This window comes from Lotus japonicus, chromosome 5, assembly GCF_012489685.1.
Source record: "Lotus japonicus ecotype B-129 chromosome 5, LjGifu_v1.2".
NCBI classification, from domain to species: domain Eukaryota; kingdom Viridiplantae; phylum Streptophyta; class Magnoliopsida; order Fabales; family Fabaceae; genus Lotus; species Lotus japonicus.
Genome location: NC_080045.1, coordinates 10,386,676 through 10,402,037, shown reverse-complemented (window position 1 = coordinate 10,402,037; position 15,362 = coordinate 10,386,676). Strand labels below are relative to the sequence as shown.

General features: G+C 34.9%; 1 protein-coding gene across 1 annotated transcript; it reads right to left on the bottom strand.

The window, feature by feature from the left end:
- Positions 1–2,422: 2,422 nt before the first annotated feature.
- LOC130721407 (pleiotropic drug resistance protein 1-like) lies at positions 2,423–8,413 on the bottom strand. The gene is made up of 21 exons (XM_057572208.1): positions 8,294–8,413; positions 8,094–8,182; positions 7,921–8,005; positions 7,661–7,820; positions 7,451–7,527; positions 7,305–7,358; positions 7,121–7,211; positions 6,716–7,017; positions 6,344–6,625; positions 5,892–6,208; positions 5,642–5,802; positions 5,458–5,561; positions 5,211–5,367; positions 5,024–5,128; positions 4,780–4,937; positions 4,179–4,511; positions 3,737–4,027; positions 3,327–3,410; positions 3,113–3,246; positions 2,719–2,946; positions 2,423–2,600 (listed from the first exon to the last, which is right to left on the bottom strand). The coding sequence occupies exons 3-21, from the start codon at positions 8,002–8,004 to the stop codon at positions 2,423–2,425; spliced, it is 3,300 nt and encodes a 1,099-aa protein (XP_057428191.1). The 5' UTR covers position 8,005; positions 8,094–8,182; positions 8,294–8,413.
- Between the last annotated feature and the right edge of the window lie 6,949 nt (positions 8,414–15,362).

The following is a 15,362-nucleotide window of genomic DNA, read 5'->3' as shown; positions in this document are numbered from 1 at the left end:
TTCCAGGAAGAACACAATTGATTACATTAATGTGAAATAGGTATTTGGGTCGTAATAATGAGGCGAGGATAAATACTTAACTCCTCGATTTCCGAGTGTCACAATATAAAACTTTACATGGATTAAATATGCTAGTGATCTTTCGAAAGCCATAGAAAACAAGTGTACTTTTCTTTTTAAAATATCTTTTCCAAAACATGCTCCAACATATACATAACATAAACACATACATATATAATAGAAGTTAAGTACAACCATTCAGAAACATCTGCCAAGAGTAAACATAGTACAAACCAAAGACAAAAGGGGAATATATCAAAGCCATGAACCCTAAACCAAAGTCTCATAGGTCCGATAAACTCCCTTGATCTCCACGCTAGGCAGACCACACAAAAGCATCATGAACTACCCTGTCCCTCACCTTGGACGTTTTTCTTCCGATTACCGACACTTGAATCAAGCATGAACCCGTTCCTCATACCTTCACAAACACACACCTCAACTTAGTTTTCTTCTCAACTAAAACTTTCCTCACTAAGCTAGGGTCTAGGTATGCTCCTAAGGCTATGAGTTCCAAGTGGGAGAGAAAACAAAATTGAAAGCCATGAGATATAATCTTGAGCTAATTCCAGCCGTTAGAATAAAAGAATTTGGAGGGTGGAGATTGAGAGTAAGTATTTAAACATAGTCCGGAAGTAATCCCCACCAATATATATATATAACCAAAGAAAGAAGATGCAAGTAGGAGAGCTGGATTTGCCACCCCAACCATTAGATTTCACACCCCCAATTTTCGGATTTTCAAGTTCCGAATTATTTCGGAATCTTAGATTCCGAAATTAATTCGCGATTTTTAGTGCAAAATACATCTAACACCACACTTTTGAGTAAAAAAGTGCTTCGGAAACCTTATTTCCGAAATATTTCGGAAACTGAGTTTCCGTAAGTGGGGTGACATTTCTAATGATTGGGGTGTCAAATCTAATGATCTGCAAGTAGGGGTGTGAAAATGAGAATTAAAGTGTCATGTGAAATATTTTATATGAGGATAGATGCTAGACATTCAATATTATCTAATGGTTATCATGAAGTGCTCTCACCTCTCACAATAACACTATTCTCACTTAATATGCCCCTCTATGTGTGTGTATCATGAAGTGCTTTTATAACATAGGAAGAAAAATATGCTACACGAAAAATATACTACACTGGGAATAAGATTTTATATGAAAAGACACAAAGCTATAAACATTTTCATATAAGCATGAACTATTTTGGAGAAAAGTCCACTTTAATTTAATAATTTCTAATTTATTTCATTAACAATTCCAGTATACTTTTTTTTTCATTTAGAAACTCAGTAAATTGTTTTAAAAAACATCAATGCTTCATAGATTAACATGGCAGTGTATCATCATCTTTTTTGGAAGTTAAATGCTCTGATGCCAAACGTGAAGATGAGTGCAAATAACACTGAAAAACCAGCCACCACAACTGCGACCATTCCCAGAGAGTCATAATGAAATCCGAAGTAACTCTCCACAAATTCTTCAATACGTTGACCATTTTCCAGTTTGCTCGTGTCATCTCCATATTGGGAAGTCACTAGTCCATTTATGGTCCATGCAACAGGGCAAATCCAATAGTACCACTTCCACCATATGGGCATTCTCTGCCATTGTTTTTTATTTTCAAAGTTAGTACTTGTCATGCCTTAAACTAAAAAATATCAGCAAAGGTTGTAACTTGTTACTTACTGATAAGGGAATGATGAAGCCTGAGAAAAGGCTCCAAATTGAGTAAAATGCCGAGGATATTATGCTGGCAATTTGTGGGTTGGGACTGATGGCCATGGTCATCATACCATAGAAGGTGAAGTACAAGAATGTGAAGTACGTGAAGAAAAGATACCATAAGAACTTTGATGATGACCAATTGAACCCCATCATGGCATATACTACAATCCCATATATAAAGGATTGAGCCAAGATGTGAGGAAGCTCGATACAAACCTGCAAATATAAGACAATGCTTAAGTTCCAACTCTAATATCACATGAATGATTATTTGTCATGAACAAATTATCACAAACGTTTAAGCTATTGGATGGAAACGCATGAATGATTTATATTATATTCCTAACATGTTCTCCAATGCAAGAGCCCATTGCCCTTAAAATTCAATCTGGTGGGAAGGCATGGTGCAACTTTTGCCGAAGTCCCAATTGTTTTCATTCACCTTGTACTTAAATTCAACTTTTCTATTACATACACAGAGCAATAAAAATTGAACTCTAAAGTCTAAACTACTTAGTTATAGATGTTACTATCATACCACTAATCTTTCCTTTGGGCTGTGATTGGGAGAGCAAAAATAACTCATCACTAATTCTGTTCAAGGAATATGTACACTGAAGTTGTTACTATACCTGTGCAAAAGCATATGGCAAAGCTGAATACATTCCAGCAGCTCTTTCTCTGTAGAATACTGTTCTCTCAACTGATATGATTGGCTGCACTGAGGCACTATTTTGAACTCCAATGAAGTTAACTGCAGCATACATTGAACCCAGTGCATTGAAAAGATCTTGCTCCTTTCCCCTGTGATTTCATAAATATACAGGTATGAATATGTAAGAATTGTTTCGACTTTCATCTACGCATCACTTCAGTTTCTGTGTGATATTCGGGTCAATGTGTTTTATTCTATTTTACATACCTTTTGGAACCAATCTGCCAAAATAGGAGCCCAAACAATAAAGCTATCAGTGTTGTAAATAGGAGTCTAACTGCAGTATATGATGTGTTCCGCCAATAAGATAAATGTTGTTTCCATATGCAAGCTTTAAATTGTGCCACCCAAGTCTGTGAATACTGAGTATCAAAGTGTAGATCCTTTGAACCTTGAGGAGGTGTACTGAGCTCCTGGATCAGTTGTTTATTTCTCCTAAACAATTGAAAGTATCAGTAACTTATTGATTAAAATCTTTTAACAATACTGCATTAGAGATCTAAAATCAAATCTGAGAATCATGTGCCTCTTATTTTCTCAGCATACCAAAACTGTCATGTTGCTAAGAAAAACAAAATAAGGTATCAGACAGGAGTCTAACCGGTGTAGTTCTGAGTTTTTGTAAACATCGGTGAAATTGACCTTAAGACTAGCTTCAGTCCCTGCTGATGTAACTTCCAACATCCAGGTTGCAGGATTATAACCGTCTCTAATCTTGGGAACTCCATGAATAGCCTATAGTAATCATGCTTTAAAGTGAATATGCTAATGTAGCAGCAGAAACTAATATGCTAAATTCATTAGACAAGATTCACCTCAAAGAACTGAATCAGTTGGGAACACTGGCGGCCTAATGGACCAGCATATATTTGCTCCCCTCCCAATTTTAGAAGTAGCAGCTGTAAAGTTTGAAATTGAAGTACTTAGTCCTACTCCTATACCAAGTAACCCCGATAAAATCAAAAGAAAACAGAATCAGAGAAATAGGGAAAATTACAAGTTGCAGTAGTGAATGTTGCAAACATAACATCAATAATATCTTACAAGTCTGTCTACATATACTGACAGATGACAAGGTCTTACTAGCCAAAGCTTGTGATACTAAAGTAACACTTACCAAAACATAAAGAAACTAAGTCATCATATTCATAAGCTACTAGGTCATCAGATGCAACTACGTTATCATAGCTAAGAAAGAGAAAAGTCTCAATCCTAACAGTTCTACCTCATCAAATGCATCAAATATATCAATACTTGGCTGGTGGATGGTGCAAACCACAGTCCGTCCTGTGTCCACGGTGTTCCTCACAGTTCTCATTACAATTGCAGCTGCTCTAGCATCAAGACCAGAGGTTGGCTCATCCATGAATATTATTGATGGATTGGCTACAAGTTCAACTGCAATTGTAAGTCTCTTGCGCTGCTCAGTTGAAAGTCCAGTCTCACCCGGCAATCCAACAAGTGCTTCCCTTAATGAATTAAGCTCCACAAGCTCCATAACTTCCTCAATGAACATCTGCATCTCATGAAATTGAATAGAAGTTAATCAAGTTGACAGTAACTTTTGTGGGGGAATGAAGTGATTCTTGGAGGTTTAACCGCAAACATGATGTTACTTTTAAAACTACAAGTTTCGTGCCTCGAATTTGAAGAGAAGATAATTGTACCTTTCTAGTTGCAGTATCCACTTCACGTGGTAATCGAAGCCAGGCAGAATATAGCAAAGATTCATAAACTGTAACATTAGGTGAGTGGATATCAAATTGTTCACAATAACCTGCTATGCGAGCAAATGTTTGTTGATTCTTTGGGTACCCAGATATCTTGATGGCTCCTTCAATATATCCACCAGTTTTCCTTCCAGCTAAAACATCCATCAGAGTAGTCTTGCCAGCACCACTTACACCCATTAGAGCTGTTAGTACTCCAGGCCTAAAGGCTCCACTGACACCCTTCAAAAGTTTAAGACGGTCCTCGAAAACTCCTTGATTTTTCATTTCCTGCAATCAATATCACAATGTAGGGAAAAAAACCTAGTTTTAATCCTTGGTTTCATTTTTGCCTACTGGAGGTTGAATTAAAGACAGATGAGCATGACTTTGAGCATAAAGTTATGGAAGTATCCTGCTGATGTGTTTATATGAAGAGAAGGACTAAACATACAAAGGGTAATGCTGGCTATACCAATTGGCTTGTCCATTTAGGGGCTAAAAATTGAAGAAACAACTAGTTGAAATATTACATCTTGAAAGTATGTATGTAATGTACCTGCGGCATGTCTACGGAATATGATATCTCATCAAAAGTGAGAGAGAGGGGTTTAAAAGGAAGAACCATGCCCCTCCTTCCACTTCTCGCATTAACATCATTGACTCTTCCAGAAAACGACCTGGATGATATACTTGCTTCTTCTACCATCTTTGTTTCTGAGTTGTCATGACAGTTAAATGTTATGGCATGAAAACCATGCTTCAAACTACGCGAAGACTATAACTTGAGCTTGTTGACTCACCAGAAGAACTCTTTCGTGTTGGTAACTCAATGAACTCCTCAGCTGTTGAAGCATTTCTCTCGAGCAATTTCTCTTTGGATAGCCCTGCTTGATCCGTTCGGAGTGCTGCAGACATAACAATTAGTGGTCAGAAAAGAGGCCTAAGCAAAGTTCACAGCTGAAAAGAAGAGATGAATATGGTACTTACGACTGAGATATCGCAAAGCCAAGATGAAGAGGAAATTAAATAGAAAAATATAACCAATCAATCCTCCTACACCAATCCAATACCAATAAGCTTCTGTGAAAAACCCACGCGTTTTCAATATCAAAACTCCCAATGTCTCATTGGAATTAGGAATAACCTACAGCATTCAACAACACATAAATATCTATATCCAAAACTTATTATTTCTGTTTGAATTTATTTAACATTAGAAACAAATGACATTTACCTTTGTCCAACTATGCCCGAGAAATTCATTGACAACTATAGCATTCTGTCCATACATCAATGGTGAGGACCAGTAACCCCATATAAGCCATTTGTGCACATCGTCTAGCACAAATAGGAAAAATAAAACATTAAAAAGGATCATTGCATCAGCTAACTTTGAAGTTACATTACTATTTTTGTACCTCGTGAAATCACAAATCCTCCCAAAACCAGAACTACTAGTAACGTAAAGGACCCAATAGTGTTTGCGACTACAACATCCCTTCCTAATGCTGCTATCAATCGAAATAATGCAGAAGCCATCACATTAATGCATAGAATTATCAAGTATTGTTTTAAAAGCCTGCCAATAAAAAATTTCCATCAGAATCCAAAAGAATTAGCTCTTTGCTTAATTAATAGTTGATGATTTGTGTTGTAGTGGCTTCTTGCCTAGCAAAAATTGGATCATAGCCAATGGCATAGTAAGAGATGCCTTCCCAGATGGCAACTTCTAAGAGGGTTATTGGTATTTTGAGGATCCATGGTGGAAGAGAATAAGCCCATGAAGGATAGAAAAGAAGGTCCCTTTGCTTGTAAAAGACAGGAAGTTTCAAGATGGTCATATGTAGCTCTAATATTCCATTGAACATTGCTACACTAACTGTGAAGAACAGAGCACCCATGTAAGCTCCTCCATCCTCCACGGTATCTCGATGCATCTTAGTTCGTATAAATAATGTTGATGCCATGACAGCTAAAAAAATAAGCTGAAAACGAGGAATACGACATGCATTAGTACATAGAAAAGTATGAAACACTGCATTTAAACACTTCAATTCATATATGACATGATTTTTTAAATCAGATAATATGAGAAGCATGAGTGCTTGAATGTTTCTCACTTGGGTGACTTTGAATATGTAAACAATGGAATTTCGCTTCATAAGCAAAAATTCTCTGCTAGCACAAACACTCAGCAGTTCCTTTGAGTTAACACCATACTTCTTTTTCGTCAAGGCATTTGGATGGCATTTAGACTTGTCAAAAGGATTGGCCAACTCTTCTCGAAGTTTCTGACCAACGTCAAATGACTGGAATGCTTCAGAAAAATCCTTGACTGTAACAAATCTATAAGGTTCATCCTTATATGCCCAATATTGCCATTGATCTTTTCTTGATGTCACCTACTTAATACCAAGAGAACAAAAAAAAAATACATAAATAAGATAAAGAGAAAAGTTTTGAAAGGAAGAATAAGTAAATCATACTCATACTTCTTGTAAGAAGTCAGCAACTCCTTTTCTCTCAGGACACTTGAAACCCATTGATTCAAAAAACTCAAGCACATTTTCTCTTGGTCCTTGGTACACAATATGCCCATCTGTTAGAACTATTATATCATCAAACAGTTCATAAGTTTCTGGTGCTGGCTGTAGTAAGGACACAAGTGCGGTTCCATTTAGAATATGGATGGATTGCCGGATTGAGTTGATTATTTGAAAAGTAGTGGAGCTGTCCAAACCAGTTGATATCTCATCCATGAAAAACACCCTTACAGGTCCAACTAGCATCTCCCCTTCATTATTCCACAAAAAAATAATATATATTAATCAAACTCCTTACAAGTTCAAAATTCTGGTTTAAACTTTCTTTTGTCATGTTGATTAATAGAATAGTACCTGTTGTGACTCGTTTTTTCTGCCCTCCTGAGATGCCTCTTATCATTCCATCACCTACCATAATGTCAGCACACACTTCAAGCCCCAAAATCTGTAATATTTTAGGGAAAACATAAGAAAAACCCAATATTGTTTCACAAATCATATGTATTCCTTTTTCTATTTTATGAATTTGCACTTTGACCTTAAGAATATAGTCAGTGACCACACTTGTCTGTTGTCCTTCTAGTACAGCTGCCTGCACAATTTAAGCACAGTTTCCTTATAATGCAATAATTTTGGCATTTCAAGCATAAATTCCAAGAGTTCTTTTCCAATCTTATTTCTCACCTTCATAGAGGCATCAACATCAGCATCTGGTTTAATCTTTGCTTCCTTCTCTCTTCTTAGTAGTTCAGTCAACAACTCTGCAGAGTAGTGGAATTCAAAACTCATTAAGAAAATTTAAGAATTTGGGATTTATCTAAAATGGTTTTGCTTCTTTATTTATTTCCTATCTTTCTCCTTTTAATACTCTAAATGTAACAAGTAAGAACCAACCATAGTTCTGTCCAACTCCTTGACATCTTGCTGAGAAAGCTAGCGTTTCTCGGACAGTCATTTCTCCAATGTGATTATCATGTTGACTTATATAAGCTGATGTCCTTTGTGGCACAAACTCGTCCAGCTCATGACCATTGTATGTTACTCTCCCAGAATGCTGAGATTTCATCACTAGCTAAATTAGTTACTATGATTAACAAATAATTACTCAACAAAAAACTATTCCACTCGCAACAATGATGATGCTGACGCCTTACTTTCAAATCTTTCCCAAGTTTTCCAGCTAACGCCAACAGCAAAGTAGTCTTTCCTGAGCCTGGTGGCCCCAAAAGCAATGTCATCCTGCAAAAAATGTTTAACATCAGAACAAGAAAAAGCCTAATTGAAGAATGTACTCTAGTCGAACAAAAAAGAAAGGACTTGCACTAACCTTTGAGGCTTTATGATTCCACTAATATTCTGAAGGACATGTAACTGATTCTTGGGACTCCGAATTATATGAAGATAATATAAGAACCCCTTAGCAAGAAAAGAAGAAAACATGAATCCGTTTCATAAATACTTAAATAGTCGGAGATAAATCAAAGAATACAGTAGAAACTAGAAACAGCCAGTGACATGCTGAATTACCTCTAGCACGTTAGCAAAAAATTTGAATAATGAAGGCAATGCTCTGGCTCCAACATAAACTTGTGCCTCCACGTTTAAATTTTCAAACCGAACTTCAACTGTTGGTATATCAAGTCCCACTCTGCAAAAAAAAAATGTTCAATAGAACAATCATAATTCCAAGCATCCCATTCCCCTGAAAAAATTCAAAACTACCAAATTTTCATGTCAAGAATGCCTTGGAACTTGAACATGTTTGCAAAAAACTGTACTTCAACAATTCAACTCTCGAATCACTGAGTCAACACTGTTTAACTTGTTGAATCATGAATGTGAACTTCATGTCTGTTGCTATGTGAAAAGTTTTACAACATGTTTTCATCGGCTTCTCTTTCCTCAAAATTTAAATTTTAACCACAGAAGCTACTATCTGGCATGTTTAGAAACCCTCCCATAATCGATTTCGAAGCCAAAATCATATCGGAGAAAAGCTTATGTGAGTAACTTATGAGTTTCATAATTGAAAGAGAAATTGATCAAAACATGAAATATTGAAATGTTTTACTCAACATCTTCTCTTTCTCAAAATTCAATTCTAAAATACAGAAACTACTATCAGACATGTTTACAAACTCTTCTACAATTATTTTTGAAGCTAGAATCAATTTTAGGAGAGAAGCTCATGTGAGTAACTTTTCAAAGTTTGTATGATGAACGAGAAGTTGATCCAAACATGAAATTATTGAGAATTGCACCCATGACCCACAATTTAAGGCTGTGTTTGGTTTATAATTTGGAAGTCTGTTTGAGACATTGGAATTCGAGATCATATATTACAATGCCCCCAACATGAAAGAGACTTTGGATCTTCATTGGGTGAAAACACTTTCAAACTGAAAACCAAATAGACATTAAAACCTTGGTTCTATGTATGACACATGACTTGAGAATGCCATTCATGTACTCATATTTAAACATGGATTTTAAAAAAAAAATAGAGAATCCCCCCTTCAGTTTACACTTTCTGAATGATACGTGAGTGAGAGAAAAGAAGCCACCACCTGTCCAAGCGTTCCCTGATTTTCAACAAGAACTTCTCATTATCTTCTTGTGCCATTTTCACGAGTCTCCCTTTCCCTTATGGATTGTTGAGTATGCTTCTCCTAATGCGTAGATACGTTTACTCCAGACCAATTCAGAGCCTATTCACCATCTTCACATTCAGGGGCATCAAGTGATCAATCTAACAACATCCAAACGGTGATAAGTGAGCATGAATCCTAGAGTTTCAAAAAGAGCTTAGAGCTCTAGCTCTACCTTGCATGTGTGATCAGAGGCCAGAAATGAAAACAAGAAGCGAAAATCTTACATAAAACGTGAGAAATGGCTAGTATTGGAAGTCGCGGAAATTAAGAGAGAAGAGGACTATATAAAGGTAATGGTAAAGGAAAGGTTGGGCGTATGAGGAAATTATGGAGGGAAGCGTTTATTTAAATAATAAAATAATGATAAATTTCATGAAATTTGACTAGTCAACAATATGTTTCAAAAAAATAAAGACTAGTCAACAATAATATTTATTGTTTAAAAAAACAATAATATTATATTATTAAATATATTAAATGATAATTATAAGATATCTCAATTCCTCATATAAAAAAGTAAAACATTGATATTATTTAAATGTTAATTATTATTCATAAATTGAGAAAGAAGTTTAAAAACAATAAAATGTAATAAAGTAATATTTCCATTTTTGTATATAAAAATATTAAGTAATATAGTATTAATTATATTACATATTAATAGATAAAATATTAAATAGTTAAAGTTCCTTGACCAAATATTGAAAATATTTAAATTTTAATTATATTAACTATAATTCAGCTAAAAATTAAGAATATTTAAATATTTAAAATAAATATATATAATATATTTATATAATACATATAGAATATAATATATAATATATTATTATATATTATATATATTAGATAATAAATATATAATATAATATATATAATATATTATTATCTATTATAATATATTTATATAATATATATATAATATGATGATGTATCATATGAGAAAGGTGATCTTATGTGAGAAAATGAGAATAAATCACGACCGTTAGATCTAATTATGGATGATCAAGATTAAAACTAATTAATGGTCACATGACCACTTAAAAATGTCATGTGACGTTTTTAAAATGTCACATGACTTTTACCTTTTAATCTTGACCATCCATGATTATTATTTGACAATGAATGAATGAAAATATTAAACAATTACTATTTGATTTAAAAATTAAAATATAATTAATCTTTTTTAATAAATAGTAATAAGATTAGCACAAAAATAAGGATTAGGAAAATTAATATATATTATGATAGTCCCCGAGGATTAACCCAAGTGGTAAGACTTATGAGACATAAGGGTTGGTATGATGAAATGTGAAGGGTCTAGGTTTTAAACGCTGAGAAGAGACTAATTTACTTACATTACTAACAATAACAATTGACATTTGGTTATAAAAAAATATATATTATGATATACATTAGAAATATTATATTATCATTTTAATAATTTGGAATCAAATAGAAATAGTGATATATTCTATAGAAAGTATTAGGGTTAAAATAAGGTTTTGGTCCCTGTATAACACGCTTAGTTTGAAAATGGTCCCTCCTCAAAGCAAAGTTTGAATATGGTCCCTACTTTTTAAGAAACTACCTGGTTTTGATTCTTATCGGAGGTGGTGGTCCGATGATCTTGTCACATGGCTTCACCGATCTTATATGACTATGCCACGTATTTAATGAAGCTTAGTTTGATTTTTTTCTTTAAAATTATATTTTCCACCCAAATTATCGTAAATTAACCCTAACATAACACTAATTCTCAAATTAACCTAACTCAAATTAAAACCCCAAAGTAAAACCCCCAAACACCTCCTGAAACACAAATTTAACCACTATGATGAACCAATCAGCAAGTTCTTCTATGATACTTGATTGAAGTATCATAATTTTTGATACGCATATTTTAATGCATATTAATTAAGTTTGACCAAATTGTAGCTTCTGTTTTTTTTTTTTTTATGAGCAAAGAATTGTATTAATATGAGTACAAGGGGTACTCAATCTCATAATACAACGAAGGAGGGACCAAGAAAGAAAAAACAAAAATCAGCAAGGCAAAACCCAATCTGCTACCCACAGAGGCACCATACAGTAAGGAAAACATGCCAAATAGCCCATCAAATAATCAAAGACCCCCCATACAGCCCCCATCAACGAGCAACCCACAAAACAAAAACCATGAACCATGTTACAAACACAAACCAACTTCCAGTACCTATCCATCAAGACCAAAAGTTCCTCAGAGAAGTGCCCACTAAGTAAGTCACAGCAACATGTCAGAGATGGCCCCAACATGAATACCCACGAAGCCCTTAGCTTCTGTTTTCTTGCTAACTGTGATTTTGCATGCTATTTTGTCATGATATTCTAGATGAAGGTACACGTTGTGGCTTGGAGATTTCCCACGATATATAATGGGTCTGAGTCCACGTTATATTTGCTGCGAGATTTCTCAATACTTCTACGACAGCAAGGCTTAGAGATACAATAATGGCACACGTTGAGGAAGGGTGGACAAATTTTAATGTCGATGGTTCTTGCAAAAAGCTCAAGAGCATGGGTTTCTCTTCAAACTCGGCGTTCTTCTTCAATTTCATTTGAGGGCTTTACTTTAGAGATTTAATTTGAGATTAGTTTGGGTTAGGTTAATTAGTGTTAGGTTAAGGTTAATTTGGGGTGGAAAATATTATTTGAAAGAAAAAAAAACCCAACTAAACTTTATTAAATACGAGCTATGTAGGACCAGTGAAGTCATGTGGTAAGGTCACCGAACCGCCACCACCACCTCCAACAGAGACCAAAACCAAGTAAGAACACGACTATCTTTAGTCTTTGCTGCGTGAAATTACTATTTTCAAACTAAGTGTATTATACAAGGACCAAAACCTTATTTAACCCGAAAGTTATAATTACATTATGAATCCACTAAAACTTTAGTTAAAAAACTTTAAATATATTTGATAATATTTTATTTTTTGAAAAGAAAAGAAAAAGAAAAATATAAAATAAAATAAAACAAAATATTTTGACTTTACTTAAAAAAAACTAATTATATTAGTTACTGAAAATAATTATGACAATTATATTTAGTTATTAAACTTTTTTGTGTAACACAGGTGTCCTCCACCGGAGGCAATCCTATTCGAGTCAGGAACATTCACATCATGGTGGGCCTAACTCTCCCCACGAGAGTTTTTTCCATCGACAAAACTTGATCGAAGTCGAGACTTTGCTTAAGTTAAGGATAATCAAACATGTACCGCTTGAACCGACAACTTATTTGTAATATTTAGTTATTAGTGATCATTGATATTTCTTTAAAAAAAAATCACTGGTCTTATTAAATGTAGAACTACACAATTTATTTTATTTAAATTAACATTTATTATTTTCAAAAAATATTAACATTTATGAAAAAAAATCTAAATTGCATTAAGAGATTTTTTGAGTGGAGAGGTGCGAGATTTGCTCCCTCACTGTTACGGTAAGAATCTGGTTTTAAAGGAAGGAATAACTTACCATTCCCCTATTAATGATCAGTTTTGGAATATGCTCTTTATTAGTAGAGTTATTATGGGCCCAGTATTTATGGACGTCCTTATTGGCAACATCATGCTTGGTATGGAAGGACTCTTTATTCTTGAGACTAGTATTCGAGTTCTAACTAGTGGGTCAAAGGGTAGGGTTGTTAGCTCACATGGTTAAGCGAAGGGTTATTGCAGGTGAATGATCAGGGTTTGAACCTCAATGAGAGATAATTTGTACTAATTTACATACAACTAACATTTGTCTATAAAACAGATTCTCATCTTGGGTCAAGCTTATGCTTTCGTTTGATCGTCCACATCCACTTTGGTTACGTCCAAAAAATGACAGCGAACGAGTTTCAAGGCGAGGTTGTTCATATCAAAGACATAGGGGATGGGCCGACTTCGAAAGAGAAGGAGTCTCTTGAGCTAGAGGTGTCGGAGACTAAGATATTCAACATGGAAATGTAGAGGTGTTGATTATGGAGGAATCCGCCCCAAATACATAAGTAGTAGGTATGGAACGATCATTTTGATGATGGTGCTGCAAAGGGGATGACATCGTCGAACCAAGGAGAAACAGGCATAGGGACAGGCTAATCGAAGCATGGTCGGCCAAATGGGAGTTTAACAAGAAGGACAAGCAGCCATGGGATTTTCTTGGGCCAGTTCCAGGCGATGATAGGGTTACGACTAGAGTGAAGAGAGTTTGGTTTGTAGGCAAGGAATTAAGATTTTGTCCTTGCTAGAGGCTCATAGGCATTGATGCTTTGGGGGTTGTCTGGTGGGTGTTTTGTCGTTTGTCATTTTTTTTGAAAGCTTTGGGATGAATTTTTCACAGCTTTGAGAACAAAGCTTAAGAGGAGATAAAGAAAAGCATGAGTGATTAGTAGCAGCAAAAAGCTAACCATTTTACATCGAAAAGGAGAGCCTTAATTGTAGGTGTCAATTACAAGTTCTTGGGATTTCCCACCATCATTGCAAAATCGAAGAAGCTGCTATTTTCAATGAAATCCATGAGCGAGTGTAAAGGGAACTGAAAGATTGAAAGATTGAAAAGACAAGTCACTTCCAGGCGATGATAGGGTTACGACTAGAGTGAAGAGAGTTTGGTTTGTAGGCAAGGAATTAAGATTTCGTCCTTGCTAGAGGCTCATAGGCATTGATGCTTAGGGGTAGGGGTGCACATGGGTTGGGTTGGATGGATTTTGGTCAAAATAAAATCCGAACCGATCAAAATTGTCTGGGTTGGGTTGGGTTGGATTTCACGAATTTCTTCTTCGGACCCGATCCAAACCAACCCGACGAAGTTTGGATTGGGATGGATGGATTTATTGGGTCACTATATTAAAATAATAATATATATGAAATATTAAAAAATCTTGCAAAAATTATTATAAATTCAGAAAAAGTTATAAAAAATACTAAATATGTTATAATACTAAATAGCATGAAAAAGACACAAAAAGTTATAGAAATAATACCACATAAATGACATATAGCCAAATATCATGAAAACATAAAACTTCATTATCAAATGACATGAAACAATCTAATATAAATAGTATCTAAAGAGTGAAAAACAACACTAAATGTCATGCCATGACACTTAGAACTTAGATTTCTCCAATATGCCAAATAACTATATATAAACATGTAACAAATAACTACGAACAAATACTCTAAGTTCAAATATGACAAATAACTACAAATACTTAAGTCTCAAAGTTTCAAAAAGTCATCACTCCGACACTAGCACTCCAAGTATGAGTAAAGTTATAAAAATTATTATTATATGTATGGATTCTGGGTTGGGTTGGATGGATTTGAACTGAATCCGAAATCCATCTGACTAACCCGATTGCCCGATCTAACCCGCATTTTTTCTATTGGATTGGATTGGGTTGGGCGGGTTCATTGGATTTACCCGACCATGTTCACCCCTACTTAGGGGTTTAAGGAGTTTAATGAGATTGTTATGCTTTGGGGGTTGTCTGGTGGGTGTTTTGACGTTTGTCATTTTTTTTGAAAGCTTTGGGATGAATTTATCACAGCTTTGAGAACAAAGCTTAAGAGGAGATAAAGAAAAGCATGAGTGATCAGTACGTAGCAACAAAAAGCTAACCATTTTACATCGAAAGGAGAGCCTTAATTGTAGATGTCAATTACAAGTTCTTGGGATTTCCCACCATCATTGCAAAATCGAAGAAGGCTATTTTCAATGAAATCCATGAGCGAGTGTAAAGGGAACTGAAAGATTGGAAAGACAAGTCTTTATCAAAGGTGGGCAAGGAGATTCTATTGAAATCGGTAGCCCAGGCGATACCAAATTATGTCATAAGTTGTTTTCGTCTACCGACAAGAACATGCTCGGAAATTGAGAGCTCCATGGCGGTTTTCTGGTGGGGAAAGAAGGAG